General features: G+C 44.8%; 1 protein-coding gene across 1 annotated transcript in view; it reads right to left on the bottom strand.

Annotated features, from left to right (window-relative positions):
• Positions 1-19,014, bottom strand: part of Bcat1 (branched chain amino acid transaminase 1) — an 80,729-nt gene extending 61,715 nt beyond the window's left edge. The window contains exon 1 of the mRNA XM_021164869.2: positions 18,844-19,014. Coding sequence (XP_021020528.1) covers positions 18,844-18,849 — 6 coding nt within the window. The 5' untranslated portion in view covers positions 18,850-19,014. The remainder of the gene's footprint in view (positions 1-18,843) is intronic.
• Between the last annotated feature and the right edge of the window lie 1,297 nt (positions 19,015-20,311).

The raw sequence follows: 20,311 nt of genomic DNA, 5'->3' as shown, positions 1-20,311 counted from the left end.
CACCAAGTGAGGAATTATCCAAATAGAATGGAGGAAAATAGTAATAGTAATTAGAGAAAACCAGGGTTCTGTCCTAGTTACAGGAGAGGGACACACTGGGCTAATAAATGCAGGTCAAAGAAGGATGACTTAGGAAATCCTCTCCCTCAGGGAAACTGGTGAGGGGGCCAGCCCCAGGCCCGGAAACAATGTTATTGGGGCCATGCAGTTAGTTCCTCAGCAAAACAATCCTTTCAGGATCTCTTCAGAGCCACCCCAGGCGGTTCAGGACTAGACCTCAGACCCTCCACCTACACGGTATTTACTCCTGAGATGGGGATGCAGGCTCTTCCTACTGAAATATATGGCCCGCTATTGCCAGACGCTGTAGGATTGTAACTGGGAAGAATCAGTGCCACTAGGGCAGGACTGATGACTGCACCAGGAGTTATATGTGCAGAGTATACCAGGGAAATTAAAATTATGACGGCTTCACTACCCTTCAACCAAGACAGAGAAATGCTCGATTACTCCTTATACTGTTGGTTATGATAAACAATAAGGTTAAAGCTAATGTTCGAGGGTCAAAAGGATTTGGTTCTTCTTATGCTTATTGGGCTCAAGCAATAAAAGCTGAAAGACCTGAACTAGCTTAAGAATAAATGGAAAAAATTTTTACAGGGCTGCTGGATACAGGAGCAGATGTATCTGCAATCACTTCTGTTCATTGACTTGGATCTTGGCCTAAAACAACTACTGTTACTAAATTACAGGGACAGGGCAAAGTCAGAGCCCTGAGCAAAGCAGTGGTCTCTTACACTGGGAGGATGAGGAAGGCCACCAAGGATATATTCAACCTTACATTGTTTCTAATTTGCCAAGGACATGGGAGTCTTTTTACACAGTCCAAATAACAAAGTTACTCAACAAATATTTGATTGTGGTTATTTGCCTAACCAAAGGTTAGGAAAGCAAAATCAGAGAGAATTAGCACCCATTATAGCTATCCCCAGCAAAGGTAAACAGATTTTGGGTATTTTTAATGGAGACCATTGGCACTCCATGCAGATAAAATTACTTGGAAAAGTGATGTTCCTGTATGGGTAGATCTATGGTCTCTTACTTTAGAAAAAAACTCTCTGGCGGCTCAACAGCTAGTGCAGGAGCAATTCCAAGCTGTCCACATGAACCTTCTATTTCCCTCTGGAACTTACCTATATTTGTAATTAATAAAAAAAAAAAAAATCAGGCCAGGAGAGATTATTACAAGATTTACAAAAGATTAATTAGCCAAGCATGGTGGCACACACCCTTAATCCCAGCACTCGGGAGTCAGAGGCAGGTGGATTTCTGAGTTCGAGGTCAGCCTGGTCTACAGAGTGAGTTCCAGGACAGCCAGGGCTACACAGAGAAACCCTGTCTCGAAAAAAAAAAAATTAATGAAACCATGGACCGTATACTATTTTATACTGTTCTTTCACATCCTGATGGTTGCAAAAGGTTTGCATTTAGTGTGCCTGCTTGTAATTTAAAGAACCTATGGGGGCTGGAGAGATGGCTCAGCAGTTAAGAGCACTGACTGCTCTTTCAGAGGTCCTGAGTTCAAATCCCAGCAACCACGTGGTGGCTCACAGCCATCTGTAATCTGATCTGATGCCCTCTTCTGGTGTGTCTGAAGACAGCTACAGTATACTCATATGCATGAAAGAAAGAACCTATGAAAGTTTTGCCTCAAGGAACGGCCAATAGCCCTACATTATGTCATGTTTGTTGCTGCTTCAGTATAAGAGATTAGGACATTGAATTCTTCTGTGTATATTATTCACTAAATGGTAGATATTTTATTAGCTGATCCCTCTGAAGGAGTTCTACTACAACCTTTAAAATCTTGGGGGTTAGTTGTTGCTTCAGAAAAGATTCAAATACAATATGTCCTTTTCAATATTTGGGACATCAGTTATATCCTAAACAAATTGTGGCACAGAAAATTCAAATAAGACAACACTTACTTTAAATGATTTTTAAGAAGCTGTTAGGAGATGTTAATTGGCTGAGACCTCATCTTAAGCTTACCACAGGAGATATTCTCATCGCCCTTGATATTCTCAAGGGCGGTGCAAATCCTAATTCCCCTGGGCAATTAACTGATGAGAGATGAATATCTCTGGAGAAAGTAGGAAGCCATCAGCCAACAACAGATACATTATACAGACTAGGACCAAGTGCTGGCTGTTTGCGTTCTTGCTACCTCTCATGTACCCACAGCAGTTCTTCAGCATGGACCTGACCCTGTACTCATATGGGAAAGAGGCCACATTTATGTTTTTTCACAGGAAGGAAAATGGAGCATGATGGCTGCCCGAAGGGCTGGTGTGACACATGGAACAATCCCACCTCCCTGCTGATTCCCTTACTGATGAAGAGGATTCCTGCACACAGTGAAGTCCACTGAGCCTATGTTCCTGACCCACCACTGATACACTGGGTGGTCTAGACCGGTAATAATATTCAACTTCTTGGATCTCCCTGGGCAAGGGAGTCAACTCATAATAAGACCATGACTTTCAATGCATTTGGTGATGGGATTCCTGTTTGTTTTGTGAAGAACAGTACAAATGATGGGTATATTTCTGTGTTCACGCAGATTTGGAAAAAAAAAAAAAACATTTCACAAACCGTAACACAAAGCATAGAGATGGACACAGTTAAATATTATGAGGAATCTGCCCCAGATCCTCTTGAGATATGGCCTTGTGGGTCTGAACCCACAAAGAATGTGGAACAGGCATTTCACACAACTGTTAAATGGAGAAAATGTTATAATCAACCCCCAATGTGGTTTAATGTTTCCAATAATATGTGAATTATTGATTGGGCAGGGAATCAATCAAACATTGGGTAAAGGAGATGTCCATAGGCCTTTGGCAATCACAAGCCATTTCTAACATCATATTTGGAAGTTAGCTACCACTCTCTATAAAGTTACGTTGGCAATAGACAAAATTGGGACAGGATCTGGATTTCAAACAAGTGTTAGTGCATGTGTTAAAGCTCCCAATCTTTTATTAGTTGGTCATGTTAAGATTACTTTGTTTCTTCTACAGTATTTAATATAAGTTGAGTTGATTGTATACTTTCTAACTGTGTTAGTGTGCTGGAATCTGGCATTTCTGTGATGGTGGTCTATCAACCAACTTTTGTTTTACTGTCTGTGAGTATAACAGGACCTTGGCATTCTGAAAAAAGCCTACAAATCCTGGAAGAAGTGAGTCAAGCTTTAAGCAGAAGCAAGAGGGCGGTGGGCTTGATTATTGCTGGTATAGAGGCTTTGATTACATTAACAGCCAATACCACTGCTTCTGCAATTGCTTTGACACAAGAAGTTAAGACAGCCACTTTTGTTAATCATTTAGCAAAAAAAAAAAAAAATGTTTCTAATGCTCTGAGTATTCAAGAAGACTTAGATAGGCGTTTGGAACAATGGATTGATGCTCTTTATGATACTATTCAAATTATAGGAGAGGAGGTTCAGAGTCTCAGAGTAGGAAGCCATCTCAAGGATCATGCTAAATACCAATGGATTTGTGTTACTTCTAAAATTTACAATAATAGTCACTATAATTGGGAGAAAATTCAAAGACATTTATTTGCAGGGTATTTGGCATAATTCTAACACCCCTCTGGATATCTTAACTTTGTACAACAAGATTATGAATTTAAAGAATACTGCAGATACTGCTGATAGAATAACCCTTCTTGTCCTGGGAATACTTTTATTCCTGCCCATTTCAATAAAACTTGCCTTTAGGGGCTGGTGAGATGGCTCAGTGGGTAAGAGCACCCGACTGTTCTTCTGAAGGTCCAGAGTTCAAATCCCAGCAACCACATGGTGGCTCACAACCATCTGTAACAAGATCTGACTCCCTCTTCTGGAGTGTCTGAAAACAGCTACAGTGTACTTACATATAATAAATAAATCTTTAAAAAAAAAAAAAAAAAACTTGCCTTTAACAACATCAGCATGTTGGTGGCCAAAATACATGGCTTGAAACTAAAAATGAATCCCCAGACAGAGCCATTAATTTAACAGCCTAGCAGTCAACTGATGGATGAGATTCCGTACAGAGTCTTAACTAAGACAGAAATGCATTACTTTTGATAATACATATTCCATGATGGGTAAGGAAGGTGTTCTTGTCTGAACAACCTAAGGCAGAGGAACTCTTGTTTATGAAATAAAACAGGGGAGATGTGGAGAGCTCTTTGGGCTGATTTAGGAATTTGGCAGGAATTTGGCATTGGGCTAGGACAAGGAAGTAGACTCGAGGTGAATACAGCTGAGGTTTGTGTCCTTTGTATCTTGATGGGTCTTGTTAGACCCTGAATACAGTAATCAGGGTCTATGCTTTTTGTCTATGCTTTGTTGTTCAACTACTCTGCATATGCCTCAGGACTGACCACATTCTTAGCATGTACCTAGAGTGATAGAAAAGCAGACTGAAAAAAAAAATTAAACCAACTTTAATTAAATTAAAATTAAAAACAACTGTGTGTTTATAAAAATATACACGCAGTTGGCAGGTGGAAGGAATGATGCTGCAACAACGCTATTTTTTTCTCCCATAGTTTATATCCCAGCAAAATCTTTCAAACAGTATAAAATTACGATGGTGATTAGGTTTTAGTTCTAGTGAATGATTATGAAAAAAAACAGTATGTTTCCTTTGCAAGAAACAACATTTTGTAGCACAGGTAAAGAAAACAAATTATTCCTAAGAACCTACTTACATTTGTAACTAAGCAACTTGTTATAGTTTAGCAAAGTGTAAGCAAGCAGCGTGGTTTACTCAGCCAGTTTCTCTTACTGGGAGGCAGTAATTTTCGGTTACCAAGAAAGGATTTTTTATTATTTATCCTTTTAAAAATCAGTCATATAGCCAGGCAGTAGTGGCACACACCTTTAATCCCAGCATTTGGAAGGCAGAAGCAGGCGGATTTCTGAGTTCGAGGACAGCCAGGGCTACACAGAGAAACCCTAACTCGGAAAACCAACCAACCAACCAACCAACCAACCAAACAACCAACCAACCAACCAAACAACCAAACAACCAAACAAACAACCAACCAACCAAACAAACAAACAAACAAACAAACAACCAACCAACCAAACAAACAAACAAACAAACAACCAACCAAACAACCAACCAACCAACCAAACCAACCAACCAACCAACCAACCAACCAAACCAAAAAACAAAATACCAACCTTCAGTCATATCTACCTTAAATCCCCAGAGTTGGTCATCACTAGTCAGCCTCAGTGAGAGTCACGTCAGTCAGTGCTGCCTTTGTTCTTGGTCCCTGACCATAAAAAGTCCCTAACTTAACTAAGAAGATGTGCCTTTTTGAACTTCAAATTGTTCCCTAAGATTTTCTACATCAGAGCCAATAACAAAAACATCTTAACTTAGCTTCACTAACAATTTTATTTTTCCAAATGTTTTTTTTTTTTTTTCCCTAAAGGTCATGGTCATTGCTGGCAATCTACATCCTAAGTTCTCTCCTAGGGTGGAGATTGAATCATTAATCTGCTCCAGCAGCAATGCCTGAGACAGATCAAGCATTAGTACTGTGAGTGCCAGAGACACTGCCCAGTGAGAGACTGGGAGCTCCTTAGAGTTTTCATACAATTCTTAGATTAGGAGGGATGTGAGGGCAGCAAGCAGAGCAGAACTCCACAACAGCATGACGTCCTCAGGACACATGGTCCTCAGGACCCTCAGGGTAGTTCCTCTCCGAGGAGTACCCACCTTGGCTGTGCTAACTGGCTGGGTCACATTCCATAAAGCCATCTGTGGCTTCGCCCTCAGCAGGAGGTTTCAGGAAAGAACAGTCAAGGTAGCTCAGGCAGGACTGTGTGTTTGTAGAAGACCGCATGACCATAACAAGGAGAATTATGTAGGGGGTGGAGAAGGGGGACTTGTCTTCTCCTAGTATACAAGATAACTGATTTCTTCCTGGCACCAGCGCTCCACCCTAAACCAGCAAGGTCACCAAACAGCAAGGTCACCAAGCAGAGGACATTTTTCTTTCCCGCTTTTCTTTCTTTTTCTTCTTTTCTTTCTTTTTTCTTTTTTTAGATTATAATGCATCATACCCCTGTCTCATTCCTCCCTCCAAGTCCTCCCAGTTGCTGTATGTCAGCAGAGGGTCTCTGACCTGTGAAGCAAGCAGGTAGATGTCTGCAGCACTGTTTGTCCACATGGTAGGTGTCTCTAGATGGATGGTCAGCACTGGTTTCTAACTGCCCCAATTCTTTCTGGCTCTGTCTCAGTGTGATGGCCCAGGAGGTGCCTCGGGTGGGTAAGATAAAGCCAGGTGCCACTGGGGTTACAGAAGAGGTATCTGGTAAGATGCCTAAACCACCCAGATTAGCCTCTGGGAAATTTCGGAGAAATGCATGCGGCAAACTGTCCTGAAAGCTTTGATCCTCAGGCACTGAGAGACTCACCAGACTTCAGAGAATGGGGCAATGAAGGTCTTTAAACAAAGGGTCTCAGCCCTGCTCTGTCTGGCAGTCAGGAGCCCCACTAGTGGGACACACAAATTCTTGGCTGTGATTGGGAGTGGCTTCTTGTTGAGGCAAAGCTGGGAGAATAGACAGGGGATTTACGGTACTGTGATTAGAGGAAGGCTTGGGACATAATGACCTAAGTTATTCATTTCTCCATGCCCTAGCAACTTTTGTGGCTTATCCCTTGGAGTGAGTGCAAGAAAAGCTTTGATTTTTTTTTTTTTAAAGAGAGGAAATGTGTGTGTGAAAAAAGAAACGGGAACTGTGCTGCCAAGATATTCCCTCCCGCAGATGCTTTCTGCCAGGCAAACCTTGGGAGAGATTTAAATAAAGGCTTACCAAGGACAACAACACAACAGGCTGCAGACATAACTCAGTGACAAAGGGCATCCCACCAAGCCTGACAACCTGAGTTTGATCCCCAAACCCACATGGCTTGTGGGAACTGATTCCCCACGAGTCAGACTACAAGTGTACCATAGTGCCGCCCCCAACACACACACACACACACACACACACACCCCAAATATTCTTTCTTTTTTTTTTTTTTTTTTTTTGGTTTTTCGAGACAGGGTTTCTCTGTGTAGCCCTGGCTGTCCTGGCACTCACTTTGTAGACCAGGCTGGCCTCGAACTCAGAAATCCGCCTGCCTCTGCCTCCCGAGTGCTGGGATTAAAGGCGTGCGCCACCACGCCCGGCATATTCTTTCTTTAAAAAAGAAAGAATGCACCATCATGCCTGGCTTGGTTGATATTGTTCTATTTCAAAATTACAAGACACTTTATTCCACAAACTAGAATGCTTATCAGATGTACCGAATGATGGGTTAACATACTTATCAGACATACAAACTGATTGGTTACCACCAGCAAATAGCTGATAAGGGCTTGGCAGAGGGAATGATTTGTGTCTGTTGAATCTAGAAGAGTGGGTGACTTGGAACTTAGGCGTGACTGACTCCATTCTGATTTTAGCTTGATCAGTATCAATTCGGAGGTGACAACAGTCATTTCTGCTGACTTTACCCAAAAGGTTGGAAACTGAAAGACCCAAGCTTCTCTGTGGGGCGGTCCTCTTTGCAAAGTGGTGCAAGTTGAAGAAACCAGTTCAACCCCACATTTTGTAGGGTGAGTACAATACTGGATGGCGGCCATGTCTTGTTCTGCTCCAGAACAGCGACCGCATTCTTAAATGTCTAGTGCCTGCTATGCTGTTTGACAAATGTATGAAAGTTGGTAAATTATGCAAGTGGAGCCCTGTCGCCAGACAAAAGCTAGGAAGGTTGGGCGGATTCAGAAACCCCAGTAACTCTCATATCTGAGAACGGTAGGTGGTTCATCAACTCTTGACCCAGTTCCTGTCCTGGAGCCCATGACCACGACACCCCACATGAGGATCCTGAAAACTAGTCACGTAGCGCGAGGTATCTAGATGGCCTGTCGAAAGCGTTTAGCCAATAAGCTTCCCTTCCCAGACATTCCCTCCTGCAAAAGGTATTTAATCTCTGGTCCACCCTGAGTAAGTTGTGTGCACCCATTTTTACCGTGAATAAACAGTTTGGACAAACACGGACTATCTCTCTCATCAAGAACCTGTGGGGGCTGGGGGAGGAGCCTGCATCATACAGAGAGCTTCACGGACTGAATCTCCACGAAGAAGGACACTCCAGACACTCATCCCTGAGCTAAGCTCCTCCCTCCCCCAGGCCAGGGCGCCTTGCTGGCCTCCGGGTCCCCTCCATTCCCGACTCCTTGAAGTTCCCAGGGGCACCTGGCCCCAGCCTGTGTCGGTTCTCACCCTGGGGTTGGAGCTTCCCATCTTAGGCTGCATCCCACCACCCCTGAGCATGTGTCTTCAGAGAGCCTAACCACCCGTGGTCTTTGAAGAAGGAATGTAGCCTAGCACACACCCCCTTTCACATTAAAGGTACGCATCTTTTATCCCAGCAGTTGAGAGAGAGTGGAAGAGCACAAGGGACCTGCATTTGATGTGCACCTTTAACCCCAGCACTCAAGAGGCTGAGGCAGCTGTGTTAGAACCTGGACTACACAGTGAATTCCAGGCCAGCCAGCTCAACTAGTTGAGACTCTGTTTCAAGTGATCAAATGAAACAAAAGTAGCTTTTAAATGTGGCTGTTTCCGTGTCCGCTTTAGATCAACTGAGGCGGTTCAGTACACTGCCTCTACCTCTTCACACGATAATTGCCTTAGCCCAACTTCCACAGATAGGCCACTGGGACTTTTGCATATTTTCTTGTTTTGGCTTGTGGGAGTGATGAACCTGCTCTTCCTGAGCTGTGCCTGTAAGCACTCTGAGGTCCCAGGTGGCAGCCATTAGACAGCTCACCTGAATGAGTTTGTCTTTTCCTCAGTCCCTTGCCTTGTTAATCAGGGTTCTAGGAAACAGGCCTGCAAGGCCATGCAAGTACACACTTTAACTAATAAGCCACCTCTCCAGACCTCACTCACATTTGTGGTGAAGATGCGTACTGGGTCTGAAGTGCTTCCATTTTTATTTTTTGGGTTGTTTTATTTTATTTTGTTGTTTAGCTTTGTTTTTGAGAGATGGTCTTGGGTAGCTCAGACTGGCCTGGAACTCACTGTGTGGCTCCGGCTGGCTTAGGCCACCTGATCCAACAGTCTTCTTCTGCAGTAATGGTTGCAATGCACTCATGGGGTGTGCTCCAACACGCCCCAGATTCAAGCGCTCCTTTGATCTCATGTGTCATTTGTGAATCCTGAGCTGTGTATAACTTGGGGAGCAGAAAAGACCCACAGAACCTGAGCTCCACAGAGCACAGTTGCTGCCTGGCATCATGAGAACCCTGGGCAGCACTGAGTAAGACACCTGAGCTTACAGGATCCACTGGGGCTTTTGGCAAACCCATTCTGCTATGGCACAAGGCCGTCCCATTTCCTGAGGAAGCTGGCTGGTTAGCCTTTCCTGGATGGCTGGAGTCAAACACAGAAAAGCCAGTTTACCACTGGGGTCAGCTGTAGCCGGACCTCCAAAGAGTTGAAACTTACTGAAGTTAGTTTCCTCCTAAAGTTATTTTTGCTAATTACAGGACATAGTTTTACCTCTGTAAGGAAACCTGATATATGACAGTCCCAGTTTAGGAAGCAGGTGAATTAGGGGTCTTTAATATTTTTTAGTGTTATAATCTTTTTTAAATTTATTTTTGGATTTTGTTTCTTCTTTTAAGGCAGGGTCTTAAGGAGCCTAGACTGGTCTTAGACAATCTGTGTAGAATTTTTGAATTGTTAAGAAAATAATCAAACTATCACTATGTTCCCCAGACTGAAGAGAATGACTACATAGTTTAAAGTACTTGTTGTTCCTCCAGAGCACACAGTTCTCAGCACGAGTATGAGGTTGCTCACAACCACCTGTAACTCAAGCTCCAAGAGATCCAGTGCCCTCTTCTAGCTTCTGTGGGTAAGTACACTCCCATATGCACACACACACACACACACACACTCATGCACACCCACATGCACACACAATTTTTAAAAATACAATAAATATTTTTAAGGTTTAAGAAAATCAGACTGAAAAAAAAAAAAAAAAAAAAAGAAAATCAGACTGGCCGGGCGTGGTGGTGCACGCCTTTAATCCCAGCACTCGGGAGGCAGAGGCAGGCGGATTTCTGAGTTCGAGGCCAGCCTGGTCTACAAAGTGAGTTCCAGGACAGCCAGGGCTATACAGAGAAACCCTGTCTCGAAAAACCAAAAAAAAAAAAAAAAAATCAGACTGGCAGATCCCATAGAGTGCAGCTGAGTTCACACACACACACACACACACACACACACACACATACACACTCACACACACACACACACTCACACACCCTGGCTGCACAGGAGTTCAGAGCCTCTGTATCACTGTCTTCTCCCTCAGGGCCCCAAGACCTTCAGTAGGGTCAGAGGCTTACACAGTGTCACATAAGTCTCATGTGCTTCATGTGCACATTACAGTAACCTGAGGTCATGATTCTGAGTCAAAAGCAAGCCAGGAACAGAAATCCTCCTCTGCTGTTAGCCGTACTGCCTGCATCTGTTTGCCAGTGCATGAGAGGCAAGCAGTAGAATCTGTGGGTAGAAGCCAAGAACCCAGGATGTTAGTTATAGATGGGAGAAGGAGATAGCACAGGCTATGACAGCACAGAGGGAGAAGGAGATAGCACAGGCTATGACAGCACAGAGGGGTAGTTACACAAAACAGCACTGGCTGGGGTGGCTATGACCACCCTTCTCCAAGCCCGAGGGAAGGGACTAGCTACTTCTTGGCCTTGAAGGCTGCCTGCCATAGAGATAACCTCTATTACACTTTATTGTGTTTGCCGCCCTGCCCCCTCTCAACACAGCTGTTTCTCAAGACTTAGAACGAGGTGAGCCAAGGAGAGACTCAGCGGCTACCATCTCTGCAGCCATCTCGGGCTGTTTACTTACAGGTTGGTACTTTTCCACTCTGACAAGAGACTTGTTTTCCTAGCATGATGTTTTTGCAAGAAGCCCACCATGGCTGAACACACTCAGATAACATCTTGCTTTTCTCCTACACATCCTGGACTTGTGGTTAAGTGTCTCCAGCTGCACTCTCCAGGGTGTGCATATATACCCATAGTTGCCTTCCAATAAACGAGACTTGAGACTTGACCAGATAGACTGTTTTGTCTTCATTCTTCGAGTCTCTTGGTCTGCAGTCCCCACTCTCTCTCTTGCACACTCCATTGACTGACCTACAGACTGGGTCAGTGGGAAAAGGTGCTCACTGCCAAACCTGCTGCCCTGAACCTGAGGAATCCCGTGGTGAGGAGAGAACTGACTTCTCGAAGCTGTCCCCTCACCGCCGTTCGCTCTGGTTTGCACACGACCACACAATACTCTCTTACTAAAATACTAAGGTAACACTTTTGCTACACAGTGTAAAGCCTGCCTAGTAGCCTTAGAAAGAGCTAGCTATGATAAGGCTCAAGTATATGAGAATTAAACCAGCTATTGTTTGCCAAGTCATTATTGCATTATATAACTAGTACATTAAAGACACATTTATATCCTCTTTTGTTGGGGAGGCTCTTTGTTTGTTTGTTTTTGAGATGGGAGTGCACGCTGTCCTGACTGCCCTCAAACTTGCGGTACTCGTTTGCCCAAACACACATACACACATTCAGGTGTGCACAAAATTAAATGAATAAATGTAAAAATAAATAAAAAATATGCATGAAAACCCTTCGTAAAGCTGTCAGGAAAAGCGAGCATAGAAAAAACATTAGGGGTAATTAATTTTCATTAATTTAATACTAGCTGGTAAGAATATTACTATTGAAAAGGAACACTTAGGAATGCGGTAGTTTGAGTAGGAATATGGTCCCCATAGACTCTGGTTTGATTTCTTGGTCCTAAGGAGTGGCACTGTTAGATGTGGTCTTCTTGGAGTAGGTGTGGCCTTGCTGTGGAGGTAGGCTTCAAGACCTCATGTGCTCAAGATACACCCAGTATGGAAGACACTCTCCCTCTGTTGCCTATGGGCCAGATATAGAACTCTCAGCTCCTTCTCCAGCACCATGTCTGCCTGCACACTGCCATGCTTCCTGCCGTGATGATAATGGACTAAATGTCTGAACTGTAAGCCAGCCCCAATTAAATGTTTCCTGTATAAGAATTGCTGTGGTCATGGTGCCTCTTCACAATAAGAGGAACCCTAACCAAGACACTGTCTCCCTGCCTACTTTATGGCTGTAGTTATCTTAAGTTCCACACAGCCCAGGCTGGCCTCAGACTTTAAACCGAGTGACCTTGAATGATCCTCGGGCCTCCACCTCCACAGTAAATGCCTAGATTGCAGGCATCCATGACTGTGCTCCACCCTCATTTCTAACTTTTATCTTTTATCTTCAGAGTTAACTTTTATCTTTTATCTTCAGAGTTCAAAGAAGTACTTACTATATTTTCACAATTTGACGCACAAACATTCAGGACAAAGAACACCCCAGCCAGCTGATGAGTTATGAATAGACTTGGCAGAACTCCCCTTCTGTGTGGTGATGGGATGCTCAATGACTGTCCGGTACAAACCTGCCATTGTCTCATTTGGGATGGATGCAAACCACATCTCAGCTGAGCTCCTTTGCCAAATAACCATGGCTTCTCTGGGTGAGCATCCCAGCAGTTCACTTACGGTTATGCTCATAAGGAATCAGTGTTTGACCTCAAACTCTGTGCCAGAAGTTCCCTGTGTATATATGCAGCGTCATAGAGGGCTACACGAGGCCATCTCAAAGAACCAAAACCAAACAAGGCTTCCACAGGTAGACATCAGGTAAGACCAAAACGCCAGAGGCACACACTAAGGTCCAGACTATAAACAGCACCAACTGATCAAATATTCAGGTGAATATATCAAAACAAAGAGTAAACAAACGCACTGGCTTTTATAGTAGATAACCACTTTATGCTTATCCCTGACTAGCTTAAGAATAAATGAGACTCAGACTATGGTTATTCCATTTGGCTTTGACAATTACTGGGGGGGTCACCCCTAATCTACTCTTCTAACTGCCAGCCTGGCTGCCTCTCCAGGGATGTACCCCAGATACAGTCCTGGCCACATGCTCATGGGCCTTCTTCCCCCACTGTGGCTTCCTCCTCCCCTCCCGTTCTTCTTCCTCCTTCTCCAGGTCTCTCCCCATTTCTCAGCCAAGTAACTCACAGCACGCCTACCCCTAATCCCTCCTGAATTTGGCGGTAGCCAATTTTATTTAACCAATAGTTATAAATCAAGGAATAAGGTTTGCACAACAAAAGCTTGAGAGTGAAAATTCACTCATACATTCATAGCTTCCCGTACAGAATTTAGCATTACAATACCTAGCAATGGCCCAAACTTCAACAGCTTTTGGTTTTTAAGCTAAGACTGCTTTTATTTTATTTTTTTTAAGATTTATTTTATTTATGTGAGTGCACTGTCTTTGCCTTCAGACATCCCAGAAGAGGGCATCAGATCCCATTACAGATGGTTGTGAGCCACCATGTGGTTGCTGGGAATTGAACTCAGGACCTCTGGAAGAGCAGTCATTGCTCTTAACCTCTGAGCCATTTCTCTAGCCCCCTAAGACTGCTTTTAATGTACAAGCAAGTTAACAGGTTTTGAGTCCTAAAGAGCCATGGTCTTTAGTATAACTAGAAACTATCTCTGGGCAGTGGTGGCGCACGCCCTTGATCCCAGCACTCAGGAGGCAGAGGCAGGTGGATTTCTGAGTTTGAGGCCAGCCTGGTGTACAGAGTGAGTTCCAGGACAGCCAGAACTACACAGAGAAACCCTGTCTCGGAACAAAAAAAGAAGACAAGAGAAGAGAAGAGAAGAGAAGAGAAGAGAAGAGAAGAGAAGAGAAGAGAAGAGAAACTATTGCTTACTATGTAATTATATCCTTATATAGCTTCCTGGGGGTTTTTTCCTCTTGTTTTGTTGTTATTTTGAGTTTTTGTTTGTTTTTCTGTTTTCATTAGAGAAAAGGTCTTGCTGCATATATGGCCCTAACTGCTCTTGTACTGAATATTCAGCCTAGACTGACCTAAGATTTTTGGCAAACTTCCTGCTTTGGTTCCAAATTGCAGGAACTTCATGTTTGTACCACCATGGTTGGCTCTTTTCTTCCATTATTTTCTCATGTTTGTCTTTTCTATTTACTTTGATTCTTTTTCTATATTTCCAGAATATTATTATTTAACATTTTCTCTTTCCTAAAGTATGGTAGCGCATGGTGGTAGATATCCCACACTCTGTGTTAACCCCCCCCCAATCAGTGGTAACCCCACTCAACAATAACCCCACACTCCATGATAACCCCACACAATCAAACAAAAGTGGGGCTTGGAGAGATGGCTCAGTGGTAAGGAGTGCTTCCTGTTCTTCCAGGGGATCTGAACTCAGTACCCAGCACACCATCAGGCTGCTCACAAGCATCTGCAATTCCCAAACTAGGGGTTACAAGGCCATCTTCTGCCCTTTGACGGCACCCACAGACATGTGGTATACACGCTTACATGCACACACAAATGGAAAAACGAAATAAATCTTTAAAAATAAATAAGAGTTAAGATCGTTTAATTATCTTTCCCATTAACCAGTAAACACGAGACAGATGTTTTGGGAAAACCATTTTCCACCAAAAAGTCTTAGCTTATATGATAGAAAAGTGTCTGTGAGACATACCATGCTGGTGCAGGTAAGATGTCTACTCTCTACGCTATTTTAAGAGCATACACATTCAATTCTAAAAGTGATGTCATTCAGTGAGTGATTCCAAAGAACTATTCTGAGCAGTGGTGAACTGCTAGTTCCCCTAGAATTATTACATAAAGAAGTCATATGGGGCTGGGTGGCTCAGTGGGTAAAGCAGAACCATAAGGATATGACCTCACACGTCCCCGGAGCTCAGTAACTCCAAGTGAGGTGATGATGCTATGTCTTAGATTCCTGAAAACTCACAGGCTGGCTTCCCTGACATAACTCAGTAGCTAACAACAGAGACCCTGTTTCAAACAAGGAAGGCAAAGAGTGTGAGAAGTTGCTCTCTGACCTCAGCACATAAGTGTTGGCGTGTGTATGCATGCACTTACACACATAAACATGCAGACACGGGCTGGTGAGATGGCTCAGTGGGTAAGAGCACCCGACTGCTCTTCCGAAGGTCCAGAGTTCTAATCCCAGCAACCACATGGTGGCTCACAACCATCCGTAACGAGATCTGGCGCCCTCTTCTGGAGTGTCTGAAGACAGCTACAGTGTACTTACATATAATAAATAAATAAATCTTTTTAAAAAATAATAAAATAAAAAAATAAACATGCAGACACAAGCACATATCATATACATTCACACAAAAGACAATGGCTCAGTGAAATGGCTTCACGGGCAAAGGTAGCAAGCCTCGTCTCTTCAGTTCTATCCTGGTGACTCCCATAGTGGACAGAGAATAAACTCTCAAAAGCTCTCCTCTAGGGCCTGGAGAGATGGCTCAGAGAGTAAGAACACTGGACGCTCTTGCTGAAAACCCAGGTTCAATTCCTAGCATCTATATGGTGACTCAAAATCTGTACCTCCAGTTCTTTCTTCTGGTATGTATGTGGTACACAGATCTACATGCAACTAAAGTATACATGAAAAAAAATTTTTAATGAATAAAGAAATATGACTAGCAGGCTTTGAAGGAATAGAGATGTCTTAGTCAGGGTTTCTATTCCTGCACAAACATCATGACCAAGAAGCAAGTTGGGAAGGAAAGGGGTTTATTCAGCTTACACTTCCACATTGCGGTTCATCACCAAGTAAGTCAGGGCTGGAACTCAAGCAGGTCAGGAAGCAGGAGCTGATGCAGAAGCCATGGAGGGATGATCTTTACTGGCTTGCCTCCCCTGGCTTGCTCAGCCTGCTCTCTTATAAACCCAAGACTACCAGCCCAGAGATGGCGCCACCCACAAGGGGACCTCCCCCCTTGATCACTAATTGAGAAAATGCCTTACAGCTGGACTTGTGGAGGCATTTCCCCAACTGAAGCTCCTTTCTCTGTGATAACTCCAGCCTGTGTCAAGTTGACACAAAACTAGCCAGTACAAGAGAGAACTCTTGCCAGTCATCTCACAGCACCACCACAAAAAGCTTTCTATGAAGCATGCATCCTGAAACCCCAAAAGGCGTCACCAACCCGGATACCCAGGCAGAGTCTTTATTTCTGCGCTTAAGTAGGACTTCAGAGTAACCCTAACCTCTCCACTGGTGACAGCTTCCAAGCCGTTCCCTCATGGACACAAATGAGATGGGAATAAAACCCACAATCACAAAAACAAGGGAGTCACTGTAAAATAGCTTTTCTCCTCCTGAAGTAACTGTCGTCGTCTGCTGGCTTACCACCTCCATCTGCTAACCTCAGCCTAAACCTGGAAGCGTCTAGCCTCCATACAATCTAATCCAGGCCTAGAATGCTTTCAGCCTCTGAGACTTCCTGCTCCATAAACTCACCCCTTCCTAGCTCTTTCTGAGCTCTGGCTGGCTGGTTCAACTCAGCTGTCCTGGCTCAAGCTCCTCTCCAAGCTGACCGATGCAAACTTGCTTCTGTCAGCCTCTGACTGAATTGCTCTGCTTGACCTCAAACTAACTTTGGCAACTTCTGGCTCCTTCTCATTCACTGGCTTGTTCTGTCTTCACCTGTGTCTAGCTTGTTTTCTCTCTGCAACCTGCCTCTCTATAACTGTCCTTGTAAAACTGCCTTCTTCCTCTCTACTGTTCTCTCTTAAGTGGCACCCCATTCTTCTCTGTTCTTGTGAGAGTTGGATGTACCCTAGCCTGTCACATCTTTCTCTGATCCGTCGCTTTGTCTGCCACTCTATTAGACAGCACTTTCAAGCATGGGTGTTTCTTTCTACAGACTAACCTCACCTTCATTGTTCAGGAGAGATTAAAGGTGTGTGCTAAGGGCAGAGCCACACTGTAACACAGACTCAGGGCTCACAGTGTGATCAAATATCCTGCAACATCACGGGTACACCAGAGAGCTTTATCAAGTTTTAAACTTCCTTCCAAAAAGTTCCAACCCATTACAAATATAAAGCATCAGGATCCAATGAGCTGGAAATAATTCTTCCCCCCCCCCCCAGACAGGGTTTCTCTGTGTAGCCCTGGCTGTCCTGGAACTCACTTTTGTAGACCAGGCTGGCCTTGAACTCAGAAATCCGCCTGCCTCTGCCTCCCGAGTGCTGGGATTAAAGGTGTGCGCCACCACACTGGAAATAATTCTTATACAGACTTTCCCCGACAACTTCCCCCCCAACCCCCAGGGTCCCCTGCAGCCTAAGGTGGCTAGGGGCTGCTGTATAGCCAAGGATAGCCCTGAACTCTTGATTCTTCTCTCTCTACCCCACAAGCACTGAGACTACAGGTATGTGCTAAGCCCGGCCCTCAGAGACATTTAAGGAAAAAAGAAAAAAAAGAAAAGAAAAAAACTTTCCATCCTTTGTCTCTATGACTCAGAAAGCAAATTAAGATGAAACGCACCACTCACCCCTGTACCACTCCTTCCCAACAAGGCAGGAGCCATCTTGGCTTAGCCCCCTTCATTAGTTATACAGATTTGAGCCTTGCCAAGGGGACCACAGCTGGGGAATTTAAACCCTTTGCTCAGCTGGCTTGCGTCTTCTAGCTTTTCCCTATACACAGACTGCCCATCTATGGAGTCTAGGAACTTATATTTTAAGGTAGATATATACAGAATGAGCAAATGACTAAGAAAGATAGTGAATCCATTAAATGCATGTGTATAAAATTATAAATGCATATGATTTAGTGAGATAAGGTAAAGAATGTAAAGGAAAGGAGAGAAGAAAGAGGGGAGGCAAGGAGAGAGGAGAGAGAGAGAAATGAGAAAAGGAGAGAAGAGAAGAGAAAACGAGAAAAAGGAAAAGAAAAAAAAGAGAAAAGTTATCTATCTGTCAGGGCTAGAAGCGAGGGCAGCACAGTGGGGATGGAGAAGTGACGTGTGGATTCCCTCCAGCTAGGCTTGAGCAGTCTGAGTGTCTAACTTCCTCCGCCTCCTCAGAAACTGAAACGTGGCTCAGGCTCCGCTCTATAGCTCCCTGAAACCCACATTTTATTACTCGAATATTCCTTCCGGGAATCTAGGTGACTGCACAGCCGACAGAGTATCATTTCCCTTAGGAAAGGAAGCTTTTCAGATCTGGCAGTTTTTCAGACAGCCAGAGCTCTGGCTCTGGAAAATATCTTAAAACGCCTCAGGCTGGCCTCTGAGCCAGCTATCTCAGATGATAATTAGAGTTCACCGCCTGCACGCTCCGGTCCTTCGGGCAACCCTGAAGCTCGAGTGATCCGTAACTCGGAAGTTTCCACTAGGAACCTGGACCTTAAAAGACAAGCTGTCTGCTTTCGGCAGCTAAGAGGGACCTCCTCCCACTTCTATTACACCTACCCAGAAGAGCGTCCGAGCATCCTCGCCAAACCTTATCTCTGGGCAACGATACGGTCCTTCTTCCCGCCTAGGGAGCATGTAGGAGAGGCGCTGTGGCATCCTCTAAATCTGGGTACCGCATTTACAGAACCGGGATACCGGAGCGGGAGCGTCTGCGGGTGGATACGAGGCTAGATCCCCACGCTTAGTAGCCCAGGACGGGGGACAAAGCAAGTTGGTCCTTCCATCCTCCTCTCTCCACCCAGAGTCCGAGATATCCCGGGTGGGTGGGTAGCTGCATTCCAGCATGAACTTCAGCAATACACTTACCTTCATTTCTCGTGCCTTAGGTCGTGGCTCCGGCTCCTGGGTGTAAATGTGAGTCTCCTCTGGAGGAGGCGGCTGTGCAGTGACACGTGGCGCTCAGGGTCGGCAAGCGCGCGGAAGATGGAGAGCTGGGCGCGCTCCGCTGCGGATTGCATCAGCAGCGACTGGCTCAGCAGCGAGCTACAGCCCGACCTCTGGCTCACTCCAGGGTGGGGACACTGTGATGAATGGAATTTGTATCGCTGGAGGGGAGGTAGCAGAGGAGGACAAATCTGAAAGCATCTTTGATTCATTTGCTGCCTCCCCAGTCCCTCCCCCCTGAATCTTACGCTGCACTAAGGTCTGGTCTCAGAACTGGGAAGTTTTAAGGTATATTTTGGATAATAAGAGGAGTTTGGGTTTTTCCGTCTCGTTTTCACGCTCCACAACCAACAGACAACTCTCAAATACAACCACTCTTACCAATTCCTTTTCTCTTTAATTTTTATAACATTTAAATAAATATAGTAGATTTTGAATAGGAGCGGGTGGCTAGATGGGCAGGGACAGTGGTGGATAAGGGCCAACTGGCAGGAGCCGGTTCTCTCCTTCCACCATCTGAGCCCGGGCTGGAACTCTCACTCTCCGTCTGCGGTCTACGGGTCAGTAATCGTCTCTTAGTTTGCATGGTACCGAAGTAATTTAATGTGAAATGGTCCTCATCACCTGATCACTTCCTTCCAGTGTCCACACAGGGTCAAGGCGACTGACTCTAGCCTCAGGCAAGGCTCCCACTGATGGTGCTCAGAGGGATTTTGGTTGAGGAGAGGATCTCTCTCTGAAAATCTGAAAACCGAATCCACCCAGCCCTGAGCTCAGTCCCTTGGTCACCTGGGTGGTGAGGAGAAATGGAACAAACCAGGAAGGGACGGAGAGGACAGAGAAAAGGTGATAAAATTGCTCTAAAATTAGGTGGGAGACATACACTAAAAACCATTACAGGGTTTCATTGGTGGTCAGTTGGTCGGTAGTTGGTTGGTTGGTTGGTTGGAGACAGGATTCCACTGTGTGACCCTAACTGGCTTAGGAGTCACTTCTATCTACCTGCCCCTCCCCCATGGGCACTGAGATAAAAGGGTGTGCCACCCTGCCTTGGGCCACGTTGTTTAGCTGAGGTACACGTGTGTTGGAGATCAGGCCCTGCCCTCCCCCCAGTTGCTCCATAGAGTGGAATAATGCAGTGGTTTTTCTCAGTTGGTGCATTGCCCTGGGAGAACCACTTATAAGCAGCTTTTTTATTCCATTCTGATGGGAGAAGGAAGACCGCACACAGGAGGAGGTAGATCCAGAAATGGCAGCATCTGTCAGGAGCCACCCACCCAGCACAGGGCTTGTTCCTAAAGGGACTAAGCTCCGAGACAGGCTGACTCCATGACAGGCTACAAACTGACAATTTGGGAGACTAGGCCTGAGCTTTTCTTTCCCAGAAATG

This window comes from Mus caroli, unplaced genomic scaffold (assembly GCF_978045245.1).
Source record: "Mus caroli unplaced genomic scaffold, Mus_caroli_1 scaffold_7, whole genome shotgun sequence".
Taxonomy (NCBI): domain Eukaryota; kingdom Metazoa; phylum Chordata; class Mammalia; order Rodentia; family Muridae; genus Mus; species Mus caroli.
This window is presented reverse-complemented; position numbering and strand designations above follow the sequence as displayed.